This window comes from Trichogramma pretiosum, unplaced genomic scaffold (assembly GCF_000599845.2).
Source record: "Trichogramma pretiosum strain Unisexual culture from Peru unplaced genomic scaffold, Tpre_2.0 scaffold114, whole genome shotgun sequence".
Lineage (NCBI taxonomy): Eukaryota > Metazoa > Arthropoda > Insecta > Hymenoptera > Trichogrammatidae > Trichogramma > Trichogramma pretiosum.
Window position 1 is genome coordinate 184421 of NW_019640798.1, and position 14403 is coordinate 198823.

Sequence of the window (14403 nt, forward strand, 5' to 3'; positions counted from 1 at the left end):
AATTCATATAAACAACGTGTAACAACATATAGCCGGCTTGGGTTCTCGAGGCTCATTTTTCAGCGGCGATTCTCGCTGAAAATAAATCGGAGCTTTGACGCGAGGCCCTCTATACGTATAAACATAAGGTTTTGCCTGGAGTGAGAAAAAAAAAATCACACATGGGAATACCTAGATCAACGCGCTGCATTGCGATGATAATGTATGAAAATTCGCAACTGTACATCGAGCGCCTTTCACGCGATGACGGAGAAAATCAAGGTGTCTGCTGCTGCTGCTGCGCGCCTCGACTCGTATATAACCATAGCCACTCATTCGCGATGGAAAAAAAGAGAAGAAAGAGGAGAAAAAAAAAGGAACAAGGCATCGAAGCGTTCATACCGCAAAATCATCGAAGCGCGACTGTTTCTGCTTGTATATTGTTGTACATATAATACGTGACGATGCAAGTAGCAGCTCGCCGCGGCCTTGCCTGCGATGCAGTCGATCGCGAACGAGGACGCGCGCAAAAAAGAGTCAAAGACCCTTGTATACGAAGAACGTCGGGCGATGGACCGCTACGCTTCGAGCTATATAGATATATTATACACCGAAGCTCGCGCCCAGAAAAATCCGCGTCCTTTCCCTTTCCGAAGTTTTTTGCGCGGGTGCGCATTCGCGAAGTGCAAAAATCTCCGCGAGTCGACTTTCTTACTGCCTACCTATATATATATAAGATGCCGAGTCGACCGTAATACACATATATAAAAATAGCTGCAAGAAATTAAACTATACGTGCCGCGCGCGGTTGTGCGAGCTGAGCTCGAAAGGATCACGACGAGGCGTTAATTAACTTTTCATAGAGATCATATTATATGGTATATATTTATTCGCGCTCACTCGCGTTACTTTACCAGACTACTATATGGTATAAATGGAAAGTGAAATTCGTGGTGTATATAAAATTGACGAATGGATGAATGAGCCGCTCGCACAGGTAGAGAGAGACGGAGGAAAAAAAAAACAACAAGAATCGGTACCGCGAGTCATCGCGTGAGATGACTTAAAAAAAAGCGCCGATTCCACCTACGCGTTTTAATACGCGCGGAGACTGTTCCGTGTGAGAAAGGGGAAAGCCTATTCTCATTGTGAGTGGCCGCGTACCAACGCACACACACACACATAGATATAATAATGAGAGACTGCCTGGGTTTACATGTGTGTGCTCGGTACGGCTACAAAATGCGGAATATATCATCCATTGTTCGCGCGTCAAACGAATGAGAAATAAACGCGCGCGAATATGTCACGTGTTTGCGTTTGTGCCGTTCGTATACACACATATCCACCTTATCTCCGCGTCTTTGAAGAAATAATCGCCAGAGCTCGGTCGCGAGCGCGCCCGTTTCGCAAGCTCATTGCAGCACACGCACACACACACACATACACGCGTTTTCATATATTCCGTGAATTTACACTTTTCCATTATTATATTTTTGCACGCTAATCATCGAAGCGGTATATATCATATGGTTTATACAGCGAGTCTCGATGCAGCAGCAGAGAAAGACAGGCGGCCCCGCCGAGCTTGGATTTTTGAATAATAATGGTGTATTATGGGCCCCGTTATTCTACCACCTAGACTTGTTTTGGTGCTGACAAAACGCTCCGTTTAAAGACTAATTTTTCTTACATTTCTATACAAATATTTATTGTTTTTTGGTAGTTTAAGTATTTAAAAATTATAGTTTATAATGTTATACCAAAAATTGTTTTTCATAGAAAACTTCGAAAAAAATAAAATCGCATTTATTTAGCTCGTCAAAATTTAGCATTATTTATTTCATTAACGAGAAGCACATTTTGAAAGATCTAGAGCTCCTTTTAGAGCCCAATAAACAGATTTTATGCTCCGGCTGTCGTAATTCCTGTAATAAATCAAAGGTTAATGAAAAGTGCAAGGCGAAGATTGAAACTGCGAAAGGTGTACTTTCGCTTATATACACATCAAAGTTTTATATCGTCCGTATTATATAGCTCGAGGTGCAGATTATTTACACACGCGCGAAACACTTGAGCGCTCGATAAATATGTTAATAACGTTTGCGGCCTCTCGATCGAATTCGGAAGTGGAAATCCTGTTTTTTTTTTTTTTTTTTGCAAAAGCGGTAATAACCATAAATAGGCGTCACTGTCGATTGCGCGCCGACTCGATCGAATCGTGATCTATAATCGAATATCTCTGCCGTTCGCCCGCTACGATATCTAGGCCAATATAACATAATTACAATAATATATATGGGAGAGTATATTGGCATGCGAACGTGTTTATATATCGGACACCTACGCCGTCGTTACTTACTTATGTACGAGCGCCGCTGCCGAGGAGACACGAAGAAACCAGGAGAGAGATACGGAGACACCTTCGGAATCGTTATTTCTCAAATCGGATGTGTGCTTTTGAGCTGTATCGTAATATTCCATCGGGTGTGGGACGTATCGCCTCTCGATTAGCATAAATATACTATATCTAGCTCGATCATTGCCCGCAGGAATGTCGATTTGCCTCGCGCTTGCAGAAAACCAAAGCGTCGTTGACGTAATGTCGAGTGCAAAAAAAATCAAAAGAAAATCGTCCAACGTATCTCGTTGAAAATGCATTTATTCAACAAATAAAAAAAGTAATATTTTTTTAATCTCTTGCTAATTGGATTCGTTGAAAATCAATGCCTGCTAAAATAAATATATGAAAGTTTAAAAAGAAGTTGGCTACGTGATGCAAGATGAATCATATAATGTGTATATATATTTTTTTTCAAGTTTTATTCTTTTGATGACACGAGTCCCATATTGATCAAATGGAACTCGATAAATTTTACACTTTGGAATCGTTTTCGTATAAGTCAAAGACGACACAAGGAAAATGTTTAGTTAGTAAGCTAGCGAGTTCGTTTAAAAACGGAGAAAAATCAATTTCATTCAGCTCGTATAATATATTATTTACGCATTCGTTTTATTTGACAACCTTTGCTCATTCGTCGTTTTACAGTATACAACATCCTTTCTCTCTTCGATCTTTTTCAATTATGACACATTTTTTCTTATCACGCGAATTGTTAGATACACAGCGTGGTGTGATGTTCTGGTGCTCTCTTACTCTAAAAACTTTTCCCTTAAATCTATATAAGTTTTAAAACTTCAATAATGCAATTTTCTCATTCTGTCGTACGGGTAGGGATTTTCTTCCTCTTCTTCTTCGACTAATACAAGTATGATATATCGTATGCATATACAATAATTAATATAGCATTACAAGATTCAGCTATGGGACGATGATCAGCTTAATAATACGTATTTGGAACACGATCGTGCACTTAAATTTTTTTATATATTATATTACGATGAATAATATTTGTTGCAATAAATTCGCATCGTACATCAAGGAATCGTCGAATCAATAAAATATGGCAAATGTATATCGGGTGGCATTATATTAGCGGTTAATTACGCCTGTCTACGTTGTTGAGCCATCCTCGAACGGAGGCAAAGGTTCGCACACGAGTCGCTTCTTCCTTCGCGTCGCCGTTGCGCAACGGTCCTATCTCTCTCTCACTGGCTGTGCACTTTTCTTTTACAACATCGACTTAATTGTCTCTCTCTCGCTCTTTAACAGTATGCATATTGTACACACACGTGATTATAACGAACTGGGATCGTAGCTATACGGAAAAAGGGGGGAAAAACGTACGACGAATATAATTAATGCTTTGTGGAAAAGTATACTTGTATATATAGGCACCAACGGCGAGTCTATAGATGCACAATAGAGAAGCCGACGGAGCCGACTGGAATCATATATAATTAAACGATACTCGCCGATGAAACACAGCGGCGTACCATATATACTACTGCGACCTTTTTTTGTGCTAACGAGAAAGAAATGCATCGCTAAAAAGCTGCTTTCCAGCCATTGTTGGACAGTGAGTCCCCCAGCGCGCGCGCACACTCACGAACTCTTGACAAATCAGATTTAATCGGGCTCAATCAAACGCGCGCACGGGGCCTCTTTATAACGAGCGCGCCCGCAAACATTTACATATAATATATGCCAGCCACTTCGTATTGTACCGCTGCTGCTGTTTGAGCTAGTGTAAATCTATAAATAGCTACATTATGTACAGTTTTCAAGCTCAATTGTACATGTTTATACAAATTCTGGTGTTACGTATCGAATTATTGTTTATTGTTTCGTTATATTGTGGCTTATAATTTTTGCTCGTTCGTTCGCTCTATTTTTCGCTCGAAAAATTTGTCAAGCCCCCCTCGCTGAGATGCCCAATGCGTTCGAGAGCTCGATTCCCCCGATGCTGATACAATATATACTATATAATATAATACGTATAATAATAGCTACTTGTATATGGTGCAGTCTGAACCGTCCGTGTGCTTGCGCGCCTTCGGTCGTGAGAACAAATTTGCCATTGAAAAACAAACGCCGCGGACAATTAAAATGCTTGGAAAATTTCGCGCTGTGTTACGCTAAAAGTATATAATAATTCTTGTTGTTGCTAATGAACTATCGATCTAGCTAAACTCCGACTTATTTAAGTATTTTTTATTTATAAAACTTCATTTGCTTTCGTCGCTATCGATACGAGATTACAATTATTTTTAGTTTATAATCAATCATCTCTCGCAATCTCTAATAGTTTAGATTCATTCTCGTTTTCGAACTTGGCGGCTCTCGAGGATACGCCGCCGAGTTTTATTTACTTTTTTTTTTTTTTTCGATGCCACAGCACTGTATTGAGCACTTGATCGCAATATATATCACTGTTACAAATGAATATTTTGCTTCAAGGATTTGTTGACAATTTTTTTTTGTATTATTCAAACGATATTCAATAATCACGAAGAACACAAACAATTAAGCTACGACTGGCCGTTATTTATTTTATTTTATTTTTTTAATATATTTCAAATGATATCGTTACGCTTACTTAAAAAATATATATCGTATATTATCATACTATAATATGTACTATAGATAAAGATAAGAGGTAGAAATCTACCTTATTTACGAGCGCCGATACTCTAGCAGGCTTGCGTACCATCGAACGGAACGCAAACACGCGCCGTATTTGCACACGTACAATTTATTTTCAATTACATACAAGTTCCATGTGTGGGTGTGTGCAATACACTCGAACTCGCATCATTGCCAGCAACAATCAATACACAAAGTGTTCACATATATATAATATATAATACGTAAAAGACTGCTAACGCGATAACAAAAGTTCCAGGATGAGCCGCTCGTTATCTGACGAAATATATGGAGAAAGATAAAAAAAAAGTGTTTGGTTAATATTTGTATAAATGGCACCAGCGACGACGAATTTTACCCGTATCCTGTTTTTTTAATGGGGCGCCTAGACACCGATTCAATCGAATTTCTCGAATTGCAATTGTAAGAAATTTATCGCCCCTCTTCTTCTTTTTTTTTTTTTTTGTTTACTCGATAAGATTGTCGCTTAAATGTAGAACAGCTCGTTTTTACTCCGATATCGGGTCGAAATCTTTATCGTTCAACGAATTCCTAGCATAAGGTTTTTGTAACAACGAACCCATTCGTTAAATTAATCAACAATCAAGTTAATAATTAACATATAGTTCAACATGTAAAACAACGATCGATAATTAATTTTTCACGACACACATCCGATATTTTTTTCATTAAATTTTTTTTTATACATTTAAATTGATATTATGTTTTTATATGTAATATGCAGAATGCTATTGATAAGCTAGATTTCAATTTCCCATCTCTTGGTCAATACGTGACATTTAGCACTTGAGTTTTTCTTTTGCAGTAAAATATCATAATTGGAATATAATAATATATCGATGATTAACACACTGGAGGTCGCGTAAATATATATAATTATGTATAATTAATTAGTTTTTCATTTCAATATATCTATGTATTTATAATTATGCTGAAAATAACGAATGGACGAATGGCCGATGGCGTTCAACGATTCGACGCATTCGCTCCTTAAGATATATCATAAGATTTTTTTTTCTCAATATTTCTCCGGCGCACAATCGCTCGTCGACGATCCTCATTTTTGCGACTACCACTTCATGCTGCTGGCGACTTCTGGATTCACAAATGGATTGGTCGGCGCTGCTTGCGGATAAATGAAAAGAAAAGTCGTATTCAATTTCTCAATCAATAACGCAATTGCACACACTCTAAATAAGTCAAAAACTCATCTACGTTGCAGCGTGTGATGGATAATAGAATGTATGTGTGTGTGCACAAATCAAGTATATTATATATGAACATGCACAAATCAAAGTATGACGTATGTATTATGAGATAAATAAAACAAAAATGCCTCCATGTGGTACGATAATTCGTTTTAATTTGAGCAAGCAAAAGCTTACAAATTCATTTACAATCAACATTCAGGATAAATCATGACGATTAGCTAGCAAATTATAACTTCAAAACTGATCGTGATAAAGTTGATAATCCGTATACAATTTACAGGTAAAACACATCGAAAAAATTACAACTACGAATTTTCAACGACGTCGATAAACAATGATGAGAAAAAAAAGAAACATTATGATAAAAAATAGATAAAGGGGTATAGATGCATGAATCTAGATGATCGACTCAATTGTTTGCGTTAGGCGTGTAACGCAATTAATTAACATAATTGAAAAATTCATTTACTATTAACAATACAAAAATGCAACTTAAAGTAGAATTATATAAAAATAAGTTTGTGTGTGTATTGTATATATATAATTATGTATATATTTGTTGGGTACATGCAATCCTCACGAGCGTGTTTTTACAATTAACGGTACAACAATTTTTTTTCGACACTTATGAACTAGCAATTAATAATAGTAGTTATTTTCGTTGATGGCTCTCAAATGTACAATTAAAAAACACAATTAATTTTCTTCCATTATACGCGCGTGCGCATAAAACAGGTGCGCCCGAAAACAAGCACATTATAAGTTTCCTTCAATTGCTATATAAAAAAAAAATTATTATAAGAATTCGCCGAGGAATAATTGAAAATTAGTTACCGATTCTCCGAACGCAGTACAACGTGACGCACGCCTATACAATATAACATACATGTGTGTATCGTCGCCATCGTTATTATTATTGTACGTGTCTCTCGGATTATATGCACGGCTGCTCTCTTATCAGCGCGTCGGCATATGTGCATGGCGCGAGCGACCGAACAATATCGCGCAATTTTTCAAAGAGGAAAAAGAAATCGATAATCAACCGGTTCGACTATGTGCATAGGCTGTTTCAAGATCGTCACGATGCGGTCAATTTTACCAAGCAGCTGATTTGTCTGCAGTCAGCTCCAGTACATACACTCTCGTAGCTAAATTTGCTTGTTAAAAGTACTTGTAATTAGTTTGGAGTGAAGTTTAAGAATAAACGAAAAATGTCCAGGTAAAGCGAAAACCATTTTTTAATTTACAAACTGTACTTCGAGACACAAGGAATTTCGCTTCATTCGGTTATTTTTTGTTTATTTTTAAACTTCGCTGTAAACTAATTACAAGTACTTTTAAACGAGCAAATTTAACGCGTGAAGTCTGCCGGCTTGCGGTTTGTTATGGAAAATCAACTGCTCGGCGAAGTAACCGCTTCGTTACGATTTGAAAATAACGAAGTTTCCGACGCGCGTTTAAAAGGAAGCTCGCGACAGGTGAATCTTCACGAACATTAAACCGACGTGCACAATTTCTTTATCTCAACAGCCTCGCGGACATTTTTCTCAATTTTTAAATAAAATTATTCCTAGAACGAGACTGCACATAATACATATCTAAAACGATCGTTAACGAAGAGCAAAGTAAAGTTTTTTGGCCTCTGTCTCGCGTCTGCGTGTTATTTTGCTCTCGCTCCTCGAGTACATAGTGCTCTCTATACGTAGTGCAGGTTCTGCATTATCAAAGAGGCTCGCGCGCTTGGACGTGAGAAAAAGACGCCGAGGAAAATCCGATAAGCAGCAACAACACGGCTGAGTAGTAGGCTACTACTATTCGAAATATATCGAAGCCGAGAGGCACACACGACGGGTTGAGAGCCTTCGATTCTTCGGCATGAGACGCGCGCGGCCAATAGCCTCGACTCACTTGTAAACTTTATACTTAGGCATGCATCATCATCATATATATACAAAAGAGCGGATACGTCGTCGAATCGCGCCTACATATGTATTACACATTAATAAGAGGAAAATTCGAAATTCGTCTCTCGGAAAAGCAGCTCATCGCCGTTGTCTGTGTATTTGTTTGTTTGTGTAAGGTTTATATAGGTGTATTAAGCAGTGGTAACCGCGACATCTGGGTTGTTGGCTGCGGGGGTAAAATGTGTGTGAATTGAAAAATCGATGTATTTTTCTTGTAGTCGTGTGCTCGTATATTTTCGTGTATGAGTGTTTGAGTGTGTGTGTGAGGGAATAAATGGACGAAAAAGAAAAACAAAAAGGAATCAATAATCGAGCAGCACATAATTCATTGGTCTCTTTCTTTCTTTGCGTGCTTTTTTTTTTCTTATGTGGTAGAAATACCGGGAGTGTAGACGGGATGCTCTTGGCCGCTGGTGAGGGTCGTGCTCTCGTTAGCCTGGGGCGGCGGCATCGCGAACACCTGCTGGTGGGGCTGCTGCTGCTGCTGCGAGCCCGTGGTCGAGTTCAGCGTCGACGAGGGCTGATTCGTCACCGTGTCCAGGTCGCTCTCGTCGATCTCGTCCTCCTGCTCGTGTATCAATGGAAAAGAAAAACAGAAAAAACAGACCCAATCACGTTAGTCAAAGGCGTACTTCTCGGGAGTGTGCTGCGGATAACGCCGTCATCCCAATTTTCAGTTTTTTTTTTTTTTTTTTTTTTTATCTTTCTTAACGATGCTTGAAAAAAACATTAAAAAATTCGACACACAGATAGAGATAGAGCGAGAGAGATCCTCGGAACGGTAAACAGGTGTAAATAGGATGGAAGAAGAAAAAAACAGCGATCCGGTGTTAACAAGGTGCGCCGCTTACGTAGGTACATTGAGCACAGCGCACCACATTACACACATTGGTGTGCGTTACATACGAAGCGGCACTTAGGTGAGCTCGAGTGCACGTAAGAATAATTATGAATATTTTTTTTTTCATTGCAGTCGCGTGTGTGCTACACACGTATATAGATGTAAAATACACACACACACACGCAGACTACTAAGAACATCCATGGATGTGGTGGTACACATGGAAACACAAAATTGGCACGTGAACATAACAGGTGTTTTGTATTTTTTTTTGTTTTTTTTTTTTTGTTGTTTTTTGAAATTATGCGCGTATATTATGCAGATCTTACGTGCAATCGTCTTGCCGAAGACCGACGGTCGTTTTCATTATTCGAATCGCTACAATAATGAGGTACTCTCACCCACGTAATCATGCGCTGATTCCTCAACTGAAATAATATCGTTAGTCACGTAGTCCATCCTCTTTTTTTTCTCTCTATTTTTTTTTACTCATCAAAAGCTTCTTGTCTTGCCTTTTGCTTTAGTTACATTGATTCATTATTGTCTTAAATAGATGCAAGAGGGAGAAAGGGTTGAGCTATAGACATGCACGGTACAGAAACTTTCGTTCGATTGGAAAATGCCATAGTGTCAGAGCGAAACGAAAGAAACTGTACCAAAAATTGTTAATAAATATTTACACTCACACTCTGTAAACCAGCGAGTTAGTAGAAGCCGAGGATACAAGACAGTTAATAAATTATTTAGTCAGGAGATATCGTGAAGGACGAGAGGGAAAAATTGGAGTGTGTCATTGTAGGGGGAGGGATGCGTGGAATATAAAAACTTACTAACACTTTGTGTTGGTTGCGATGTAATGACTTCCTCTTCTGGATTTTGGCCATTCTCCCGCTATAATAATACAACAGTCAAAAACAAACGACAACATAAACAAAACTGGCTAATGATGGTAAATATAATGTGCTTCGATTTTTTTTTTTTTTGTTATCCATCGACTCGACACACGCTTGGCAGAGAAGTCGCTTCGTTCTTCGCGAAGAATGACCTAAGTATGTATAAAGTACGGTGAAGGCTCGTAAAAGTCGCTCTTAATGGTCAAGTAAAAATACGGAGCAAAGAAAATCATAATAAATACGATAGAGATGCGATAAAAATGATCGATGGAAAAACAAATCGATGATTCAATGCCAAGAATGTATTCGCCGTCCATGATAATTATAATATAAAATTTAATATTGTAAAATAATAAATAAATAAATAATGTGACTTGAAATGGTGCAGCATAAATAACGAATTATATAAATGAGAGAGAGAGAGAGAGAGAGAGAGAGAGAGAGATTGTTGTTTGGTGGCTGAGGCACGATCGGAAAACTTTTGATTCTTAGAAAATCTCATTCGACCGGCCGACGCATTTGCAAAAAGAAGTTAAAAGTCTTTATCTCAAACGTGATACAATAGCGAATGAAACACGAACGTGTGCGAAGTGCATATAGAGTCTGCACTGCCCACGGATAGCAATACTCTCGCCTTTACTTTGCGTATTAAAGTATACAAAGACAGCTTACAGCAGCAGCTTACGACTTTATGCGCGATACACGTAACTTTATTGAGACACAGCAGTGCGTGCGCGGCTCTATATATATTTTTTTTATATATGGAACGTATACACGTGTAGGAACACACGAAACTTGAGTAATGAGAGCGATCGATGAGGCACGCGAAACATTTTTATATTATTATTATGCGATTAAAAAAGAAACTATTCGCAAAATCTCTCGAATAGGTGTGTATACACACTACGCGCGCGTTGGCTGCTGATAACAACAACGCTAACGTATACGAGTCGCTGCCGCTTTATGAGTATTGATTTCTGTATACCAGCTGTAAGTCGCTTTGGATGCAATGCCACCGGACACACGACTTGGCCGCATCGAGGAGAGAGATTGAACTTGAGGCGCAATCGAAAAATGCGTGAATATTACAGCGTTGTTAACAACGACAACGACAACAAAAAAAAGAGAGAAAAACATGATAATCGAATGAAACGAAATATGATTGAAAATTAATGATGACCTAGAGGTGCTTCGGGTTGGGTTCTACAATGATAATCTATGAAGTAATACGTGCTATATATAAATTACAAGCAATGGCTCTTAAGTGCAAATGAAGAAACACAGACGGAATGATGTACGTAAGACTCATCCAAAATTACATCACAAAACAGTGAGATACAAATAGACAAAATTAAATCCTCGGACGAAACTTGAAAATTATTATACAGTACAATTCAAAGTAGAAGTTTTGCTCAAGCATTAGGAGTGACCTTGGGCAAAGAAATCTCAGTAAATAGATGTACATGGAGAGAAATTTGTTAACTGCATCAAGACAACTGCTCTTGTCGCAAAGTGAAAAACGACGAATTATCTTTTATAAAAAAAAAATTTCGATTTTCATGCCGCAAGAAGCACCGTCTTTTTTGATGCAGTAAAAAAAAAATTTCTTTCGGTGTAATAAGATATTTTAGAGCATCAGCACCTACCTGATACTGAGGATTCGTTTGAAAGTAATATTATACAGCTTTTGTCTGAACTACAGGCATAATGAACAATATCTGTTCATACAGTCAAACATACAATAATATTATTTGTAGCTGTTAGTGCAGTTTAATGGACAACATCATAGCATCATAAAATTGTTAAAGTAGCAGCAAATTTCATACACAGTACGTACAGTATTTTCACCATTAAACCATTGATCCCTATGACTCGCTTTGTTAAAACAGTAATAGCGTAAAAAATTTGAAGCAAGCTTCAAGGAGGATCTATGAAAATTCATAGCATAGGAACTAACTACGTGTGAGGTCATCTTTGAAAATTAAAATTTCTTAAAAAGTGTAACTAAAACCATTGTAACAAATTAAAATCAAATTTGTATACAACCGGAAGATTATAAAAATAAAAAAGATAACAAATCTTGTGCCGTCAGCTACCAAAATAAAAGTTACTGATAATAATTATCAGATAAAAAAAATTATATCCTTTTAAAAGTAAAATTACTCAAATAAAAACCAATAAATGACTAATATCATCAAGAGTCAAATTTCCCACCTGTAGATTATGGTATGCTCCACTTTCTTCTGGATTTGGTGGTTTGAACTTGCCACAACAGAAGTTACAACAGCAGCAGAAACAACAGCAGCAACAATAACAGCCAGTTATGACTCCACAGAATGCAAAGAATATCTGAAAATTTTTATAAGAAATATTAATTTGATGTGGAAATATGAAAAAAAAAAAAAATTGAATTTACCTTTGTCCATTTGGAAGTAACAATAAAGTATGCATTAACATTTTCTTCTCCAAATTGCTCTGCAATGTACAATCCAAGCGAACCATAATTATCATATATGTTCCGTTTCGTTAGGTCTGTCAAAATAATCCTAGCCCTATTAATTTCTTTGAACTGAAACATATGACATCAATGATTAGTTGAACCATCAGGCAATTAGATGATACATTTGACAGAGCTTGCAAACTAACTTTTTCTGCTGCTTCTGGATTGTTGGGGTTTTTGTCAGGATGATACTTAAGAGCCAATCTTCTGTACGTCCTCTTGATATCATCAGCTGTGGCAGTTTTTTCTACTTCTAGGATTTGATACAGTGAGTCTCCAGATGTGCTGAGGAAAAAAAATTCAATGGTGACTTGGGCTGCATCATTACCATATACATTGTGTGCATGCTCGTCATAACTCGCGCTATTGTTATAACTTCAAGTATGCGGGGATAGAAACTCCGATTAAAAAGCCGCGCACGAGTCACGGGAACTTAATTAAGATTATGAAGCAAGTGAAATGGACAATTGAGCTCATCGCTACAGATAAGCCTTTCAAACAATGTCAACAGCAAAAATCGAGGAGGCAAATCTTTTTGGTTTCATCAAATACGAGAGAAATCGATACGTCGACGCACAAATACCAGTTTGACTTTGATATACGTGCACGTATCGTTGCTCCAAGAAACGTTAAAAGCCATGTGCCGTCCGATATTTTACAGGGACACATACGGCGCGCGCGAGGGTTCGCATGTGTGCATTGGTAATCGATCGCATCATATTGTGTACGTTGGAAAAGCTCCGAATCCAAACAGCACCGCGTAAAGCATAGAGAAGAGAGAGAGAGAGAGTTACATAAAAATCCATGAATGAACATTTCGCAGCAGTCACGACGGTGAGATCTTTTAGAAAATATAAAAGATCTTCTGGTAACGAGCCGTTACCAAAGCAGCAGGCAGCAGCACGTTTTCCCCGTTGCCTCGCTACGACGTCGCGTGCGCGAATTATTAGCCGAGTATGCAATCGCATGACGATTCTGAAAAGCCAACTCGAAGATGATTGTCAAGTCTGTATTGTAAGGATAACCTCGCGTCTGCATATTTCGCGGTTGTGCTGCTGCTGCTGCTGCTGCTGCTGCGCGGTGTACGTACAGCTCGCATTACAGCCGTGCACACGAACGGGGCTACTAGTCAAGGTCAGCTGTGTATGTGTCCGTATTAAAAGAAGTCAGAATTTTCTCATGCTCACGAGAGTTTTCTCTGCTTCACGTCCATGTTGCTTCCAGGCGGGCCGGGTCTGCGTCCAGCGCCCAGATTGCCACCACCCTGATCCGGTCCTTGTCCTGGCGGTAACTGATTCATTTCATACCCCACTTATCGGAATTGGAAGCAAAAAAAAAAAAAGAAACGACAATTCGACACTGCCGAACACTGTTATACACCGCTGCGGCTACTATACTGATGGCTGCTGCTGCTGCTCTACACTCACTGGCCACTCGAAACTCACACTGTGGGCGCGTCACTCTCGCAGAGGCCTATTACACTATACACGCACCACTACTACAGATGGGCCACGGAGTGATGTTATTGCTTTCGCGGCTGCAGCTGCGCTTTAACTGCTCTACCTCTATGTGCGTGTAATAACGGCAGCTCTCTGTATACAGCTGCTCGCTGTACTGGCGAAAGTCCCGCGATCCCGAAACTCCCGAAGTGGCGTGCGACAGCCCCTGGATTGACACGCCTTGTCAGAGCGACCGAATCAACTTAACGGGGGTATGCTACACACGATGGGCAAGATCGAGCCTCGCGATTTTCTTTCGAGCGAAACACGGATCTATGTGTGTGTGTGGACACAATGAGAATTGCGAAGCTGTCGGATATAGTCTATCTGGAAAACGGTGCGAAAGCGCTCATTCAATATTTTAATTGATAACTCGAACACGGCGAGGCGCTACGCGACAGACTAGAGACCCCCTGACACTGCGCGGCTAGCTTGACGCGCATCGTAC

At 38.9% G+C, this 14403-nt stretch overlaps 1 protein-coding gene across 9 annotated transcripts; it reads right to left on the minus strand.

The window, feature by feature from the left end:
- Positions 1-2767: 2767 nt before the first annotated feature.
- LOC106658431 (dnaJ homolog subfamily C member 5-like) lies at positions 2768-14271 on the minus strand. Of its 9 annotated transcripts, none has more exons than XR_001339533.2 (7): positions 13644-14269; positions 12603-12741; positions 12373-12525; positions 12171-12305; positions 9894-9954; positions 8604-8790; positions 2768-6169 (listed from the first exon to the last, which is right to left on the minus strand). XR_001339533.2 is itself a non-coding variant. In XM_014380399.2 (7 exons), the coding sequence occupies exons 1-7, from the start codon at positions 13754-13756 to the stop codon at positions 6117-6119; spliced, it is 837 nt and encodes a 278-aa protein (XP_014235885.1). In that variant the 5' UTR covers positions 13757-14271; the 3' UTR covers positions 2768-6116. The 9 variants fall into 9 exon arrangements, 7 of the variants coding, with proteins under 7 accessions (XP_014235885.1, XP_023314200.1, XP_023314196.1 ...); XR_002763432.1 differs by having other exon boundaries at positions 2768-6172; XM_014380399.2 differs by having other exon boundaries at positions 2768-6172; positions 8604-8787; positions 9898-9954; positions 13644-14271.
- Between the last annotated feature and the right edge of the window lie 132 nt (positions 14272-14403).

Excerpts from the sequence above, each read along its gene's own strand:
- LOC106658431 (XM_023458428.1), bottom strand. The coding sequence starts at position 13,756 with ATGAATCAGTTACCGCCAGGACAAGGACCGGATCAGGGTGGTGGCAAT. Across the intron at positions 9,955-12,170 it reads GAGCATACCATAATCTACAG|CGGGAGAATGGCCAAAATCC; the intron begins GTGGGAAATTTG and ends GTATTATTATAG. Across the intron at positions 6,173-8,603 it reads GCATCCCGTCTACACTCCCG|CAGCGCCGACCAATCCATTT; the intron begins GTATTTCTACCA and ends TTTATCCGCAAG.